Here is a 17001-nt window from a genome sequence, read left to right as displayed (position 1 = left end):
AGTGTCTAAACCTCAGCTTACTGTATGCACAAAAGATTTCCAAGTAGCTTTGTGGGTTGTCAAGAAGCTAAATATTTGCAGTAACTCTAGACTGCTGAAACGCTTAGTGCTTTCCTTCCAAAGGTTCAAGCCTTCAAAACATTTTGTGCCCAGCTCCATACCTAAGCAAGCAATCTACAGTGTATTTTACAAACAGTGTCTATCAGACACCTACAGAGCATCCAGCTCATAACGATAGCCAGCAGACTGTGAGGGGCCGTTCCGAAAGCCAGATGACTGTGCATGACTTCCCACGGTATTAGAAGGCAGAAAATAAGTTGAGTAGTTCCTCATCCAGCAGTCTTGTTCATGAGGAGTCCTACCAAGGCAGGCCAGAAGGTGGGCACTGCTGGAGGCAGGACAGACCAGGAATGCACTGTGTGAGGCTTCGGTAATTCTGTTACGCCTCCTCTGGAAGGAATAAAGTGAGTTTTGAGAAAGGCCAGGACTAGAGAGATGTAAAGCAGCCCCTGTCCATTTTCAGGGCACCCTGCAAGACGCGGGGCCCAGCGGGGAATAGAGATGTGCTCTTTGTCTTTTAGGTCGCTTGCCTCCATTCAGATTCATTATTCCAACACCAAAATTAGTTTGTGCAACACTCAGAGCAGACAAGAGACTCAGTGGTCTGCGACTCTTGCAAAGGTCAGAGGTTTTTTTCAGTTATAATTATCTGAATAAAACTTGACACTTTACAAAATGTACAGGGAATATCATTTTCACCTTTTGTAAATGATGAAAGAGCGACGTGTACCGAACAAGCAATTCATTTACCGTCACATAGATCAGTGGCAGACTCATGAAAAGAACATGCGAATCCTGGCTCAAATTATCCTCCCTCCAGCTGGCAGACGACCCTGCTTCCCCCACTGACACTCCTTTCACTGAACAGTGGATTTAGACCGGTTTTCATGAACCCTCCTGAACACTCCCTAGCGTGATCTTACATTTCTTCTTAACCCCACTGTTACAATGCAAATACAGCAAATCCCCGTTTCGCAGCCAGCGCATATCAAGCTGAAATTGCATCAGCTGTTTGCCATAGGGATGACTCTAAGACAAAAAGCAAACCGTCACGTGCACTGCTCTTCTTTGCTCAGGGAACCATTTGATATGAATACTTGTTACCTTTAAAAACTGCTCTGATGAGGTTCAGTAGATTAAAGCATCTTTGCTGGCAGCAGCCTGGGCAGTTTTTCACAGCATCATAAATCATTGATGTAAAGAAACAAAACCAAAATGCAATTCCTTCCTTTACAGGTGACATGAACCTTGAAGAGTATTTTGCGAGAACTGGCTATAAAGGTTCCCTTGAAAAACAAGATTTGGAAACCTTAACCGATATATTCCAGCACCACATCCGTGCTGTTCCCTTCGAAAACCTCAGCATCCATTGCGGGGAGAAAATTACTTTGGAGTTGGAGCCCGTTTATAACAAAATCGTGCAGAGGAAGCGGGGTGGTTGGTGCATGGAAAACAACCAGCTGTTGGGCTGGGTCCTGAAACGCCTGGGGTACGACGCCAGCTTTCTGGGAGCATATGTGTTCAATCCACACCAAAACGCATATGCCACCATCATGACCCATCTCCTTGTAAAGGTAGTTATTGATGGCAAAGCCTATATTGTTGACGGAGGCTTTGGTGTGTCCTATCAGATGTGGCAACCGATGGAGCTTGTGTCGGGGAAAGACCAGCCCCAGGCTCCTGGTGTCTTTCGCTTCACGGAAAAAAATGCCATCTGGTACCTTGAGAAAATGAGACGAAAACAATACGTCCCCAATCAAAATTTCTCTAATTCTGATCTTCTGGAGAAAAAAGAGTGTCGGAAAGTTTATATGTTCAGCCTTGAGCCACGGACAGTGGAAGATTTCCGTTTCCAATGCACATACCTTCAGACGTCTCCAGATTCCCTCTTTACAAAGAAGTCCATCTGCACCCTCCAGACCACTGACGGCTTTCGAGCGCTAATTGGGTGGACACTCACTGAGACCACATACAACTACAAGGAAAATATGGATCTGGTGGAATTCATAACTCTTGAAGATGAAGAGGTGGAAAAAACACTCAAAGAGAAATTCAACATAACCCTAGATAGAAAACTTGTCCCAATTAACGTCAAAGGATTTTACACAATCTAGATGACCAGAAAAACCTACAATAATGCTACGTATGTACAGTACCTTCCACTCTCTGCGCAATCACTACTGTAAGATGATGGGATTCTTTTGCAGGCAATTGAAGGAAAAAGACATTAATACCAGATTAAAGTGAATTTCATTCTGGGAAAAATCAGGAATTTAAGACTCTTCTGTCAGGTAGAATTATTTGCTGTGAGATGACTGCAGTTCAATTTTTGGCACAAATGTAGGATCTGATTTGAATCTGGTTATAAACTTGGGTAATAAATATGTCTGGGGAATTTTGGAGTGCCTATAGCACATAAGTAGGAGTATGGATTATTAATTGTGATATGCTGCCAACACATTTTCTGTGGTTATTATAGGGAGAAGAGTCATCTGTGAGCATTTAGACAATGAAGTACACATTTAGAACTTCATTTTTCACAAGATCTAACCACTCGCAGCTCATCTCATTTCTCTACCTTTAATATAAGTAAAACAATGTCATCTTTGAAAGGAGCATTAGGAGGCATAATTCTTTCACCATCATCCTTAGACAAAACATAGTACAAAATGAAAATTATCATCATGTGCATCCCTTTTGTCATTGCTGCAGTAAACTGCCCAAAGTAATTTTTGGTATGTACATATTTTCTGGCGAGGCAAATTGTATATATTGCAGCATTACTGTGGCTGATGGCCTCTAAGGAGATACCTACAAGCTTTGCTTCTGATAAGTAATCATCCTAATAAAGGGTGAATGGTGCCTAAACATCACAACTGGCTTAGATTTACTTCTATCCCAAAAGGGGTGGAAATTTTGTATTTTTAGCATTGCAAGTTATTTGTATAACAAAGGTCGGACAATGAAGCTAACCCTACTATACCCTTAATTTTGCCCTCTGTGTGTATAGCAAATATGGGAGTCCATACGGCTATCCTGAATGAGTACTGCTTAGCACAGGAGCTTTAGTGTCACAAGGGAGTTCATTCATCTGTATCAAAGTGAAAAAATCCAGGAGCCAACCAAATCTAAAGGAATCCCTTTCCTTATAATTATTTCACAATCACATTTCCCCATTTTTTAATTTTTTTTTTCCCAAAAACCCCAAACAAGGAAACCACTGAGAAAGGGGAAACAATCTCAAATGCATCAAAAACATAGCAGTAACACTGAAAAACACCCTTTCTCCCCAATCTGTGATAATCCTGAGTATTGGTCAAATGTTGATTCCTCCCACTGATAGTGTGTCTTTTTGCTCAAAGACATCATCTGATCATAAATCTCACAAATGCTATAAGCATATACCTGAAAATAAATAAAGGAAAATAAAACTATAAAGAGTTGCTGTAAATACAGCCCCCCCACACAACTGCATGACTCCTGCACACACCGTTTGTGAAGTAAACGCGGTCTGTTCGATCATGCTATTGATCTGCTGGCCAGATCTCCCCACCACAAACTTTTTGAACCAAACAGGCCAATATTGAACAAATTTGACAGCAGTGTTGGAGATGGTAAGTTCCTACAGGTTCCTGGAAAAAGAGCTTGTAGGCTGAGGAAGATGACGATCACTGAAGAGGAGGCCCAGTAGTCACCTCCTCTGCTGGGCTCAGCAGCCAACAGCTCTGGGCTGGCCACGGTGCGTGCCAGCTCTTCCCTGCTGACCAGCCGTGGTGGCAGCTGATGGCCTGGGTGCACAGGTACCTGCATGGGGACGAGGAACCAAGGGCCAAGCAGGAGGTGATAGGGGACACTGAAGGATCTTACTGAGGTGGGAACACATTTTTTCTATAAATAATGGAACTAAGGACTTGGTTCCCTAATTTGTGTTCATATTATTCTCGCATACCAAGGTCCCATTAAGGGTTTTTAGCCCTTTTTAAATGATTGATCAAACCGAGGTGTTCCCTGAGACCCCAAGGAACCTTACAAGCTTCAAAACACTCACCACCTCCATTCTAGCTGACAGAAATTCCCATCTGCATTCACCCAGGTCACCAAACCATATTGCTCTCTGCAACGAACTACAGTTGTTTTCTGGTGCTGCTGCCTCTCGTCTTGAGGACAGCCATTATCAGACTGGTTATTTTGCCTCCATACTTCTCTAGAGATGCTCCTGCTGTTGCTCCCAGGTAATAGCTCAGGTTATGCTGTGCAAGGGTTTCTTGGGCAGAAGTCTACAGACTCATACTGCCATTTTTAACTGTGCCTGCAATGATGGGACTCAACCCAGACACCCCCTTTGACTATTCAGTTCTTACTAAAGATCTACGGGGCTGCCGGTGACTGAAGCTTCAACCTTCTCTCTGACTCCATCTGTTGATAACCACTCTCTGAGTGGGATTTTTCCTCTCGATGTCACAATTATAACCAGGTCCTCACTGTGCAACATCAGATCACACGAAGAAATGTCAACATGTACAGCTGAGGAACAGTTTCACAGTTTAACTAAAGCTCCCCAAAAGCTGACGAAAGCAGGTTATTGAGGTGTGAATGCCAGACCCAAAATGTCTCAAAGGTTTGAGATGAGAATGGTGTAAAAACAAACAAAACCAAACAAATCCAGAGGCCTCATGCTGGGGTTCCATTAGCAAGGCATTATTGTAAAGGCAGATGCTCTCCCAGACTCAAAAGAAACAACCAAGTCCTTAAAGCATCAGCTCTCAGAGAAACATGCATTCACATGCAGAAGGGAAACACGAGATGTTTGACATCCTTCACCACCACTATGCTTTATTAACACTCTCTGAGAAAGGTTTAATGAGAGCCTAAGCTATTGTGCAGTTTTAGTTGTTGACTGTTGTTGAAATGAAGCAGAACAAATGCTTATAACCCTCCACCCAGGACTCGTCTAATTCCAAATACAATTTAAAAGTATGGTATTCCAATTAACAGAAAGACGAGACAATTTCTTTTTAAGTCTGAATGCTGGATTAAGTCCCAGAATCCCAGCCCAGCTGCCCGTTACACACACATGCAATGCCCAATGGCAATGACAGCCATCCGTGATTGTAGAATTGTATAATGGAGTGTCTTATTAGAAAACAAGACACATAACAGAAGAAACACAGTTCAAACTCCATGGCACCACTGCACATCCTCCCCCCTCCCCAGAGAATCAAAGTTTAATCAGCTCATGCATTACTAAAGGGAGGATACAGGATGGTTCACTTCAGTTGGACTCTGGTCCTGGACTTTTTAAGATCCAATACTAAGCAGAATAAAAGTAACAAAATGAGAAACATCAGCAAGAAAGATGAAGTTGTTCAATACTTACATGTTTCCAACATCAGCAGTTATTACAGAAATAAACACTGTCAGCCTGTCAAAGGGGGAGACAAAACTTCACCTGACAAGAGACTTGCTTAAACTTAACACTGAGCTGTCAGTGAGCACAAACTACAACGCACACTTTGCTTTGTTCGCTTTAATAGGTACCTTAGTGTAACAGGCACAAACACTTCTGGTGTCTGATAACTCTTTACCAATTAAATTTTGCAAGTAGCCATTTTCTTTAACAAAAATGCTTACTGCCTATCCCAACTTGCTTTTGTTCTCAAAGAAGAAACGCTTTTCATTTAGAAACACGACTATGTGGGAAAGTACTACAGCTTAGGAAGTTGCACATGAAAGTGCAGCTGCTTTTGAGACTGTGTCGGAGCCAAGGAAGTTTGAATTAATGTAGGTTTGCATTATGAATATTTCACCGCTACACTTACATCTCTGTCAAGAGTAGTTCAAGCAGATTTTATACAGCAGAACATTTCTACCCTGGCTAGGAAGCTACATATATCTATATATATGTATCTATCAGGTTGGAAACATAGATGGGTATTTCAGAAGATCCCATCATAAAATGCCTGCTTGTAACTTTGGGCACTTAAAGTACATTTAAAAAGTCACATAGGGCTGATATTTAGTTTTGTCTTGCTCATAATAATGCACTATGAATGGTGCTTTTAAAGGTGAATTTTACAAACTCCCCATGAATAAGAGATTGTGCTAAAAATTAGTAGTTGGTCTTACTGTAGCATTTCAATAGCTCACCTAGCCACCAGCTAAACATGAATAGCAGAGCACCCAGATTTGAAGACAACAAACCAAAATCTATCATTTCCTCACAGTTGGTGTTGGGCATGTTTAGGAAACAGAACTACCACCCCTTCCCCCTCCCAAATTCCAAAATCATGGGATTTCTAGGAAGCTGTTTAGAGTTCACCCATGCTCTTACCCATGCACCATCCCACTCACGTTTCCAGCCGTGCCTCAGGAAATGACATGAAATTGAGGACCAACGTATGGCAGAATGCCCTTTAACTGCACAAAATTACCCCCCCTTGGACTGACCAATGCAAGAGAGCTCTGTGCATAGAGCCTTGACAAAGAAAGACTTCACACAGAGTTCATCTGAGCCACTAATTGTTATCAAAATTGCCCAAAAGCTCCTTTACATGACACCACCGGAACCTTCTCCAATCCACTGTCTCTCAGGGTGTGCAATTGCAGTGACATCTCCCGGTTGCTGGCAGTTCACTAGAACACACTTGCCCCCCGCAACTATCCAGCATAGCTATGCAGAAATTCTCTCTCCATGGAAGAAATGTGTTCAGACAGAGGGGAATCATTTTCCTACTAATAAGCAAGAAAGAATAATGGGATATATTCTGAGTTTTTCTTGTGATGACCAACAATGAATCATTTCTTAGCTCAGGTCACATCTTCCATGGGAAGAAAAATGTCTTGCCATCATTAACTTCTTTTCAGCTAGCAATAATATATGATCAGGTTTTAAGTAATTGAACCAGTAGCATTTAATTAGCTCTGAAAAACTATCTCAGATCATGAATCACAGACTTTCCACCTGTACGAGGTCCCCTTACTAGGTTAAAAGTGTATTTCTCTTTCCATGTGTAATCCATCTTGAATATCTAATGAGGTGCTCTTGATATATGGATTATAGTTCATATATCACAGCAAAATACAGCAGACACGCAGTCTCTTTATATATTGAGCTTCATGTCTTGCTTCACTGAGTTGTTAAAAAAAAAAAAAAAAAAAAAAAGAAAAAAAAGCCTCTTGTGTCCATGACAGAATGGCCACTACTTGCTTCAATTTAACAAATTCCTCTTTCTCCAGAGTCAGCATTAAGGATGAGTAACTTAGACATTTAGCTGGGGAAATGAAGTAATAGAAAGAAATATTTCTTGTTGAAAGGCAGGATAGAGAACTGCTATGATTTTAGACAAGACCACACTGACATTTTTCAATAGGCCCAGAGCACTGACTGACCAAAGAGCACGATGTTTCTGTCCTAACATTATTTCAGGCGGCTTCATTGCATGCTAAACAGAGAAAGTCAGTGCAGACAACTAATCCTTGGGGACATCTGTGGCCAGCACAAAACAGGATCACTTCTTATATCAGATTGTATTAAGCACCATTTTTTACATTAAATTAGCTAAACCACAATCATTAACCACACACAAAAAAAAAAAAATCAGTTTTTATTCAGCTTTCAAATATGTTTCTGAAGCCGTTATTATGCTTTTACGACAAGACCTAGATAATTATAAGATTGGATTTTTTTTTTGCTGAAAAAGAAGCAAGATTAGCAAACTTCTTTTGGAAGACAGAAATTAAGACTCACAATCTGCTCAAGTGTCAAACTGTAAACATTGCCCAATATTTGGCTTGTTCTATTAAAAAAAAAGTTTTACTACAAACCCCTCTATTTTTAAATAAGCTTTATAAAAAATAAAATTCAACAAAATGGATTTTATCTCTCTGTTCTTTTCCCATCTTATTTTTAGCACAGTAAAAAAACAGATACATGTTTCTGCTGACTTTTTTCAATTTGAAGACAGCAAAGGTTTTCACTTTCATAATAAAGCAGTGAAAGCTGAACTGCCTTACTGGATTGGACAAAGCTCATCTTTACTGTCTTTACTCCAAATTTCTTTCAGATGCTACCATAAATTGTAAATAACGTTGCTCTCAATTGCATGTGACACTCAATCTAGTTACGCACAACATTTAAAAAGACTGATGGGATTAGTGCCCCACACATTAAAAGCTGCTGAGAGAGGAAAGGATGTATGACATCCATTATATACACATCCACTTTGAAAAATGTTTGTCATGTGGATGGTAGAAATTTCTATGAGAACAGACTCAGATTTACAAATCTATCCTTTACATTAAATAGCAAAAACTCCAAACAATGTCTAGTTTGTGGTACTATATTTGGTAGATAACATTTCTATTAGCTCCAGTTGTGCAGTTGACATTAATCCTGAGGTTTTAAGAACTTTTTCTTAGCTTTTTTGCTAGGTCTTGTGTTACTATTCCCATCTTCATCTTCTTCTTCATCCTGGAGTACACGCTGGTCTCTTTTTCTCAAGAATTTCTTCCCTATTGTTCCTACTAATGTTTCATATCTGTAAAAATAATAATAAATTTACAGCTTTTACTAAAAATCAGAGAAAACTTCAACGGAGCAAATCATAAATCTAATCAACAATTTAAGCAGTGTAAAAAAGCTGGTCATCAGAAGCTTAAGAAGCACAAGCACTACATGATCACTTATTACATTATTATTCATTCTGATAGTTGGGGTTTGTTAGCAATATGGAACAAGGAGGGAATTAGCATGGAATACCTGGATATCAAAGGGCAGAAGACCCCTACAAGGTATTTTACCCCCAAAAGTGATGGAGATTCCAGTGAATACACACCAGAAGTCCTGGAAAATCAGTTCTGTAAAGTACCATATCTGTTGGTTGGGTTTTTTATTTTGTTTGTTTGCTTTTTGGGTTTATTTTCCCACACATAATGCAGTAACGTACCATATTGCTAGCTAATATTGATGATGTCATAAAATATAACTTACCTTCTGGCCATTTCTTCATCTGACACATCAGCCTCCATTTTATCATCCACTTCAATTTCTTCCTCCTTGCACCCAGAGTTCATTTGGATCATTAACTTCTGAAAACGAAGTAAGAAATAGCTTAAACATGTAACCCCAACACAATGGCAACCATGCTGAAATTCACTGGTAGGAGAAACACATAAAAGGTAAGAATCAAATTTAATAATTATTTGCTGTTCCTGGTCAGGCTAGAGCATACTGTTACGAAAACTCATGAAGAAAAGGCAACATGCCTGCCTGTTGCTAAGCTGAGCTTAGAGTTTGCCTTTGGGAAAAGAGGCAACACAGAGACAGGGTTTTCAGTGAATCGTACTATTCAAACACCCTCAAGGGCACGCCAGACATCTTCAGGAGACCAGAGAATTAGATCATAATTAATTTTTCATTGTGATGTTAGCACATAGTCCTTGAAATTGTTTTGTTAAGAAGGAAAAATATCTGCAAGGATTTACAATAAACTACTAGCAAAAACCATGAAGCAATAATATGCCAGTCACAATCAGAGCAAGTTCAAAATAACTAAAAAAATCTCCTAGTAAATCACCTTGCATAGCCTTTTGCATACCTCTTAGTCTTTACACCTTCATCCTCTTGCTTCAGTTCAGCTGTAACATTTTTATTACTATCTTAGTGTAGTTCTATCAGCATGAATCATGCCAGAAAGAAATTAAAGACTCTCTTGCCCAGAATTTTTAGTTTGGAACTTTAAGCCCTTACTTACACACGTAAGTGTTGAATAAATAGGACTGAATGTTTCTAAGACTGGACTCTAAATTAAATGGCAGGAGGAAATGTGAGCTATTGTTTTGGTGAGCAGCATGTGGGACTGCTTCCTCACGTCAGGGAGGGAAAATCTGCAGGACTCATGCAATTACTGACCATCAACACAAGGAGATAAAAAGCTTCTATTTACCAGATGCTGCATTGATCAACATTTTGGTTTGAATCATGGACTTGCTGTACATGGGAGGATTTATGGAAGATGCTGCAAAGGCAAAACAGCATGCAGTGTGAACATTCAAATCCCCATCCCCAAGGGCTTCAATCCTAATGCGAGACCACCTCAAAACAGAACATTTAAATGGTACCTCAATTTCTGGATTGAATCCTTTGAAGGACATTCTGCCATAAAGTAGATCCTCACACGGCATAAAGCTCCTCTCTTCTATTATAAAGCTCCTGCAGGAAACCCCAAACCCAGCATTTTGTCAAATGGTGCGCTTTAAAATAATCAAATTAAACAAATCCAAAAATCATTTGCTGTCTTCCCCCCGCACAAATAAACAAAACCACAGTGTATTTTAAACCATCAACTACTTTCTGAAGCTTAATTGCTCTGATAAATCTTTCAATACAAGGAGCTTGGAGTGCAAAGGAATACTTTTTGCCAGTAAAGCTGTGCCAGTTCCACAAGCAAAATTAACTCTCCTGACAAAAAGCACTCTTTGCTGATATGATTCCACCTACATTAATGCTTTTGCCAGAATAAAAATACCATATAAATATCACTCTCCAGGTGGCATTACTATACCAGCAAAAGCTTCTAATTAATTTTTCATTGTGATGTTAGACCTGGCATTAGTTGAGTCTGTCAGGATATAAAACACTGTGTAATTCTCTGTTCAGCAGAGAAAGATTTCCCCTTTCTCCCTCCTTTTTTCGTCTTTTAATGGGCATGGAGCAAGAAAAGAAACATGACCCTGAGGCGTTCATAATACATGTGTTAGATAAAAGTACTTCCGTGAATTGTTCCATCCTTCTTTTCCTTGCACACATATGCATCTCTTCCCTCATCCTCTTCATCTCCCATGTAAAACGAAGTTCTACGATCATAGGAAGCTGGCTGAAGACATCAAGCTCATTCTCCTACCTCAAGGTAGGATCAGTTAAACATGTACCACGAACAGCAGAGGTCCATCTAACCTGTCCTCAAAAGACTTCCAATGATGAAGAATCCCGTGACTCCTCAGGCAATCTATTCCAGTGCTTCAATAGCCTTATTGTTAGAAAAATTCTGTCAATGTCCAGCTTGAACCTTCCTTGCTGCAACTGAAGCTCAAGTACCTTTTTGTCATATCCACCAACACTAATGGAAAATAGTTTATCAATGACCTTATTCAACTACAGTTAATTCCGTGGATCCTAGCTTTTTAAAAATTATGTATGTTCTCCCTCAATGGAATTTTTGTCCTCTTTTGAAAGGACAAAAATCAAGCAATTTTAAAAGTAGTTCTCTTGCTATTTAAAGCACCTTTCTAAATTACAGGAATGGACATATTCTTTCTTATTAGCTAAGGCTTCTGTTATTTTTGCCATTATCTCTCCTATTTCAAAAACAGGATTTGAAGTGAGCTGGACTCAAGAAGACAGAACTGTCCTGAATGGACCTAACTGTGTGACTGGAGCTGAATTTACCAACACAACATTTCAAACTTGTTTTTTTCAAATGAAGGGAAAAAGCAGCAATGAATGAATTGGTCCCTGCCTGAAAGAAACTAATTACATGCATCTAGAAGAATGTGTGAGTGAAAGAAAACAACACACACAAGAAATGAAAGTAGGTCAAACTGCACTAGGCAACCTTGAGAACGTCCCTGAAAATAAGTAATAAAAAAAGCTGTAATGCCAGTCTGTCACTATTTTTGCTTCTGTTAATTGGCTATTAATAATCCTTCTTTTATAGGAAAAAATATGTATATTCTATTCCCATTCCACAACAATCCAATGATGATAAGAAGTACAAAAGGGTACAAGCTTACTCTTTTTCCTTTAGGTCTGGTAAATCAAGATACCAGTGTTCTTCACTAATTATCTTCTTTTCTTCCTCTTCTAGTTGTTTTTTAGTTTGTGAATCCAAACCTCTTTGCATGAACTAAAAAGAAAGACACATAAACACACAGCTTCAGTTTTTTGCATCATGAGTACGTTCTGAACATGCAATAATTACATGACGACAATTATCCATTACATAATATTTAGCAGTTGATAAGAAGTAAATGCTTTTTGTGATTTTTCTCTGGGTTTGGTCTAAGTTTCGGCAAACAGGCAACGGAAAAGTAAACAACTGCTGATCACAGCTAGCTACTGGAAGTCAATAGTCAGCCACACCTGTACTTACATACAAAGAAACAGACCTTTCCTGATTAGTTTTGATGGATCTGAGTTGTTACAACTCCATAACTTTGCTAAGATTTTTCTAACGTTTCAACAAAGGCCAGAGAGAACGTAGTGGTGTTAAAGTTATTGCTGCATATCAGAAACCAACACCACCCATACAAACAGCATTGGAGCTCAGAGCTAGAGGTAGGTCATGCCAGGTTGGCCATTTTTTGAAACCTCTATACTTTCAACCATTCTCTTCTTTTCTCAGATTTAATTTAATGAACTGGCTTGCGTTTGTAGCTCTGAAGGCTGGAACCCGCCTTTGGAAGCGGAAAAAAGTAACCCAGGCTACAAAAAGAATTCTTCTGTATCCAGCTGTGCTAAAGGAAGATGTTACCAGCTCTCAACTTCTCACTGATGACCCACCAAAGTACCAGTCAAGCAGTATGTGTAAGCAACTGTTAACTCACTGCAGGAACAGTCTGCCAAATTAGCTGAGACCAATAATTTAGTTAAGACTGCTATTTTTGCCTAATACAAGGACAGTCCTGTAAATTGCTTCCTCGGTGATAACCTTTGGCAGAGGACGGGAACAGGCAGATAGGACCAGTAACGTCTCTCACAGCTAGCAGCAAAAGAGGACATCTGTCACGGCCGATGAAAAATTACTGAGCGCGCAAAACTACAGACCTGATATATGTGAAACATCCCTTTTATCTCCATTTGTCTCAAGTCAGGTGCCTAAACTGAGTGACAATTTAAGTATCAACAATGTTAACCAAACATGCTGAAAAACCAGAACTCTTCACAATTTTATGGCAATAATCCTTATATTCTCACATTCCTAGGAGCTGGGACCTCCCTTAGGGTCTACAGAAAGTGTTTGAATAACTGTATCTGTCAGAGGTGTACATTTATACCAATGTAATTCCCAGCTAGAGGCAAGTCTACCAGTACAGTTTATATGCACTCCTGTACAAAAATTGCTTTGTGGCTATCAAAGCATACCTGTATGCGCAACACTGCAGAGGAATTTTATATCAACTAATTTTACCCCTCTCATTTAGAGCAGCATCATTTTTGTGTTTAGATAAGCTTGCAGGCTGACAGGTAATGTGCCAGTGGGGAACACTAGACTTGGACATAGTTTAGGTCCCACCTAAAATGGGCTTGGTTGGGGACAAAGCCAAAAAAGGCATCACAAAACACCTCCCTCCCAGAAAAAAACTGCATTACTGAGCTTATTTAAAATATATAGGTAATATAGATGTGTAATATATGTATTATATACACCCCACACACCTTTTCAGTCTTTACAAAATGCCCAAGCAAACAAAACCAAACTCCAAAGTAAAAGCCAATCTAGTGCTAGTGTCTCATTTTCCATTTATATTTCTATTTGCATCCATTGTACAAGATCTTTAATGAAAGAAAAATTGACTTTTGTTTTCTGAGTCGATCCAAAATACGTCAAAGCTTTCCAATTAAAATTACAGTATCTTCTTGAGGAAAATAAGTGAATCTATCATGTGGAAAACCATATTGCTCAAGGAAATTGGTTAGCCAGGCAGAAATCTCAACAGGAGAAATTCTGCTACAAGCACCCAATTAAATAATCATTTCACATTACATTTAAAGATTATGTTCCTAAAGATTACTACAGGAATAACTAGATAAAAAAATATGTGATCACATTTACCTAAAATGTAAACACACATGGATGAATTAAAAATACACCCATTGTCGTAGACACAGAGTATGTAAGTCAGTAACTGAGTGGTTATTTGGATTTGTTTCCCCAAGCAATGGTACCTGGGTCAAATGGTGCAAGATCTAAAAGCACGAGCCATCCTCCGACATCAAGCGGGGGGCACACGTGGCCCACTACCTAGCGCAAATGGTCTTCTCAACACTACTACTGATCACAGGTCACCTTTGGGTGCCACTTCACCCGCCTGCTGAATTGTGATAATACATCTTATCAGTACCTGTGGAGGCAGCTGCTAAAGGATTAATTAAAACATTTGTAAACAAGAGGATCTGCAGAAGGAAAGCGCTAACTACAAGGTCTGTGTATGACCTTTTCAAAACCTACTCATCTCTTCAAAGCTGGTTACTACTGCCTGGACTGTAAACCTGCAAATGTCATGGCAGCACATTCACAGGCTGGTTCTCCACAGCCTTCCAAGGAAGAAAATCTAAAAACTGGCTTTTGAAATCTCCAGGGGGTTAATAAACTGGCAAACAACAGGAGCAGAAATTTAAAAGAGAGTATTACATAAAAATAAGAAAAAATAACGATGCTGCAATCCAGGTTATGGGTGTCTTACTCCATCATACACTGCTGGCTAACTAAGCTCAACATCTACTCCCTTTTGAGAGCAAGGCAAGATGTATTCCGCTCCCTCTGTGCACGAGTTTTAGTCTTTCATTAGCAGCATCTGTTAATTGGGGTAAATATTCCACCATCTTACTGTAGCAGAGTACACTTTATGCGAAAGATTGAACTGAAGGCAGCTAAACTCCTTTCAGCCAGTGTCTGAAATATAAATATGTAGGGAAAAAAATGGTTAAATAAAACACCACAAGCAAGAAGCCACAAAGGCCCCGTCATATTCAGTTATAAAAATTTAATGGATATTAACATTTTAAAAAAAAATAATGGCAACTCAACTTCTACTGGTTGTTTTCCAGCAATAAAGAACCATCAATCACAGAAGAATGTACTCTACTGAATTAGGTGTTGTAGTACACGACGTGAAGCAGAATCCATTAGCCAGTAAGCGGAGACTAATTTCACATTGGTCTTGACATGAGATTCACAATTCCAAGGGTAAGAGGCACGTCACGATGTTACTAACAGCCCTTGCATTTATGAGTTGGGAAAGGCGGTTAACACTGCCATTCAGGTTGGGTATTTTATTAGCCATCAATGTAAACAGACAAAAAAATGGACACAACAAAAAAAAAAGGAAACTTTTTTTTCCCCCACGATTAAAAGCCCCCCCAAGTAAGGCAAGCAACATTTTAATTTCAACCTGTGTGTGTGGGGGGGGGAAGAAGTCTTACAATTTTTATTCACGATAAGTAACCTAACTGCAGAGAAACCATGAAAAGACTCCCAAGTGGTGCCCAAAAGTTGGCTCTTGCTAGGGTGAGACTTTTGCTGCCATCATGAAGTTGCTTTCCTGGATCAAACCCTCCAGCACCCTAGTTTATAACCCCCCTGCGACCTCTCGCCAGTGCTTAAAGCAGCCCGGCGTTCGGTGACAGCTCTCTGAAATCGCCTCTTGCCGGCGCAGTTGGAAGGGAGCAGCCCAGAAAGCTGCAGGCCTGAGTGAAAGAGCAAGCGAAGCTGAAGATAAATAGATACGTATTTTAAAACGTGCGTTACGGGAGGTAGGAGACAGTCATGCCTGCGTGTCAGACCACGACAAACGCTGCGTGGCCAGGTGTAGACACGGAAAATGCCCCAAACCAGGCAAGGGGCTCCCGAGACGGCCTGGTTTATCCGGGAGACATCCCCCCCCCCCGCCCTTCACAGCACGGCTCGGCCCCTCACGGCCTGCTGCACACACGTCGGGTGCCGGCGCGGCCCAGGCCCGCCTCACGGCTCCGGGCCTGCGGCGGGCAGCTCCCCGGCAGCAGCGGGGGGCCGCTCCCAGCGCCCCCACAGCCGGGCCCGGCCGCCCCCTCCTCACCCCACCGCGGACTGGGCCTCAGGCACCCCCCCCCCCCCCCCCGTCCCGCTCCCGGGGCCCCGCCGCCGCCCCCCGCCTCACCTTCATGCGCAGCAGGTTCTTGGACAGCTTTGTCTTCACCTCCCCGGCCATGGCGGCTGGCACTGCCCGCAGGCCGCACTGGATCCCCGCGCTCGCGTAGCAGCGAGGCCGCGCAAGCCGGAAGAAGAGCGGGAGCCGGCGGCGGCGCGGCTCCGCCCTCCGCGTCCGGGGCGCGGCTGCAGGGACAGGCCCCTGCCCACACCCCGGAGTAGCGGCGGGGCGGGCAGGGGCCGGGGGGAGTGCACGGTTGGTGCAAAAACAACATTAAAAAAGGCAACTTTCCTGTACAGAGCCGGTTATGTGGGGTGAGGGAGATCGGGTGTGTGAGCAGCAGATAAATCTGACTCGGTATGAAATGTTAAATTAGTAGGGGAACCTGAGATTTCTTATCAACGCTTGTGCATTCTGTAGGGCTGCCAGCTTACGGTTTCATCCATAATTTTCTGATATTTCAAAGAGAGCAGGAAAGAGAGTATAAAATCTATCATATTGGCATTTGGGGACTGCTTGACTTGTTGAGCTTTCATTTTTTAAAATCGGCATTGACTTCTGCTTGCAAAAGAAAAAATCACAAAATGGTCAAATGTGATTAAAACCGGAAAGCACATAAATTCAAAGATATTACAAAAAGCTTCAAAGCTTTGTTAGTCCTGAATCATGATCTTTGAATTCAATCTTGGCAGTGCTGTCTTTGGGCTGCCAGGCTGGGCCCTGGTAGCTGAGGAGGAAATCCTGATAGGAAATTGCCAGCTGACTCCCAGTCACAAGCAGGTACCACAATTTCTGTATATATCCTCATAAATCAGATTTCTGATGCCTGTTTTGACATTCGGCACATAAACCAGGCGATAAAGCAATAAGAGTGAGGGTTCAGTGTTCAAAACTTTAATGAACTGGTGTGCTCCAAAAGACAATCTAGGGAGAAAAGTTCCCGTATATGCAAGATGTAGGTCAAAGCTTGAAGAACTCTGTAAAGATTTATGCTCTAATAGAGGCCACAAAAACGTATAATGAAGGGCAAAACCA

The 17001-nt window shown here is 41.1% G+C and overlaps 2 protein-coding genes across 2 annotated transcripts; one reads left to right on the top strand and one right to left on the bottom strand.

The window, feature by feature from the left end:
- The first annotated feature begins 1301 nt into the window (after positions 1–1301).
- On the top strand, positions 1302–2174 carry LOC127021236 (arylamine N-acetyltransferase, pineal gland isozyme NAT-10). Its single transcript, XM_050904212.1, has one exon. The coding sequence runs from the start codon at positions 1302–1304 to the stop codon at positions 2172–2174; it is 873 nt and encodes a 290-aa protein (XP_050760169.1).
- Positions 2175–7646: 5472 nt separating this feature from the next.
- MPHOSPH6 (M-phase phosphoprotein 6) lies at positions 7647–16056 on the bottom strand. Its single transcript, XM_050904266.1, has 5 exons — positions 15976–16056; positions 11851–11963; positions 10180–10270; positions 9050–9147; positions 7647–8597 (listed from the first exon to the last, which is right to left on the bottom strand). Exons 1-5 carry the CDS (start codon positions 16024–16026, stop codon positions 8447–8449), a joined length of 504 nt encoding a protein of 167 aa, XP_050760223.1. The 5' UTR covers positions 16027–16056; the 3' UTR covers positions 7647–8446.
- Between the last annotated feature and the right edge of the window lie 945 nt (positions 16057–17001).

The sequence above is a fragment of the Gymnogyps californianus genome, chromosome 12 (assembly GCF_018139145.2).
Source record: "Gymnogyps californianus isolate 813 chromosome 12, ASM1813914v2, whole genome shotgun sequence".
Classification (NCBI taxonomy): domain Eukaryota; kingdom Metazoa; phylum Chordata; class Aves; order Accipitriformes; family Cathartidae; genus Gymnogyps; species Gymnogyps californianus.
The sequence above is the reverse complement of the archived record's forward strand: the minus strand, read 5'-3'. Positions and strand labels throughout refer to the sequence as shown.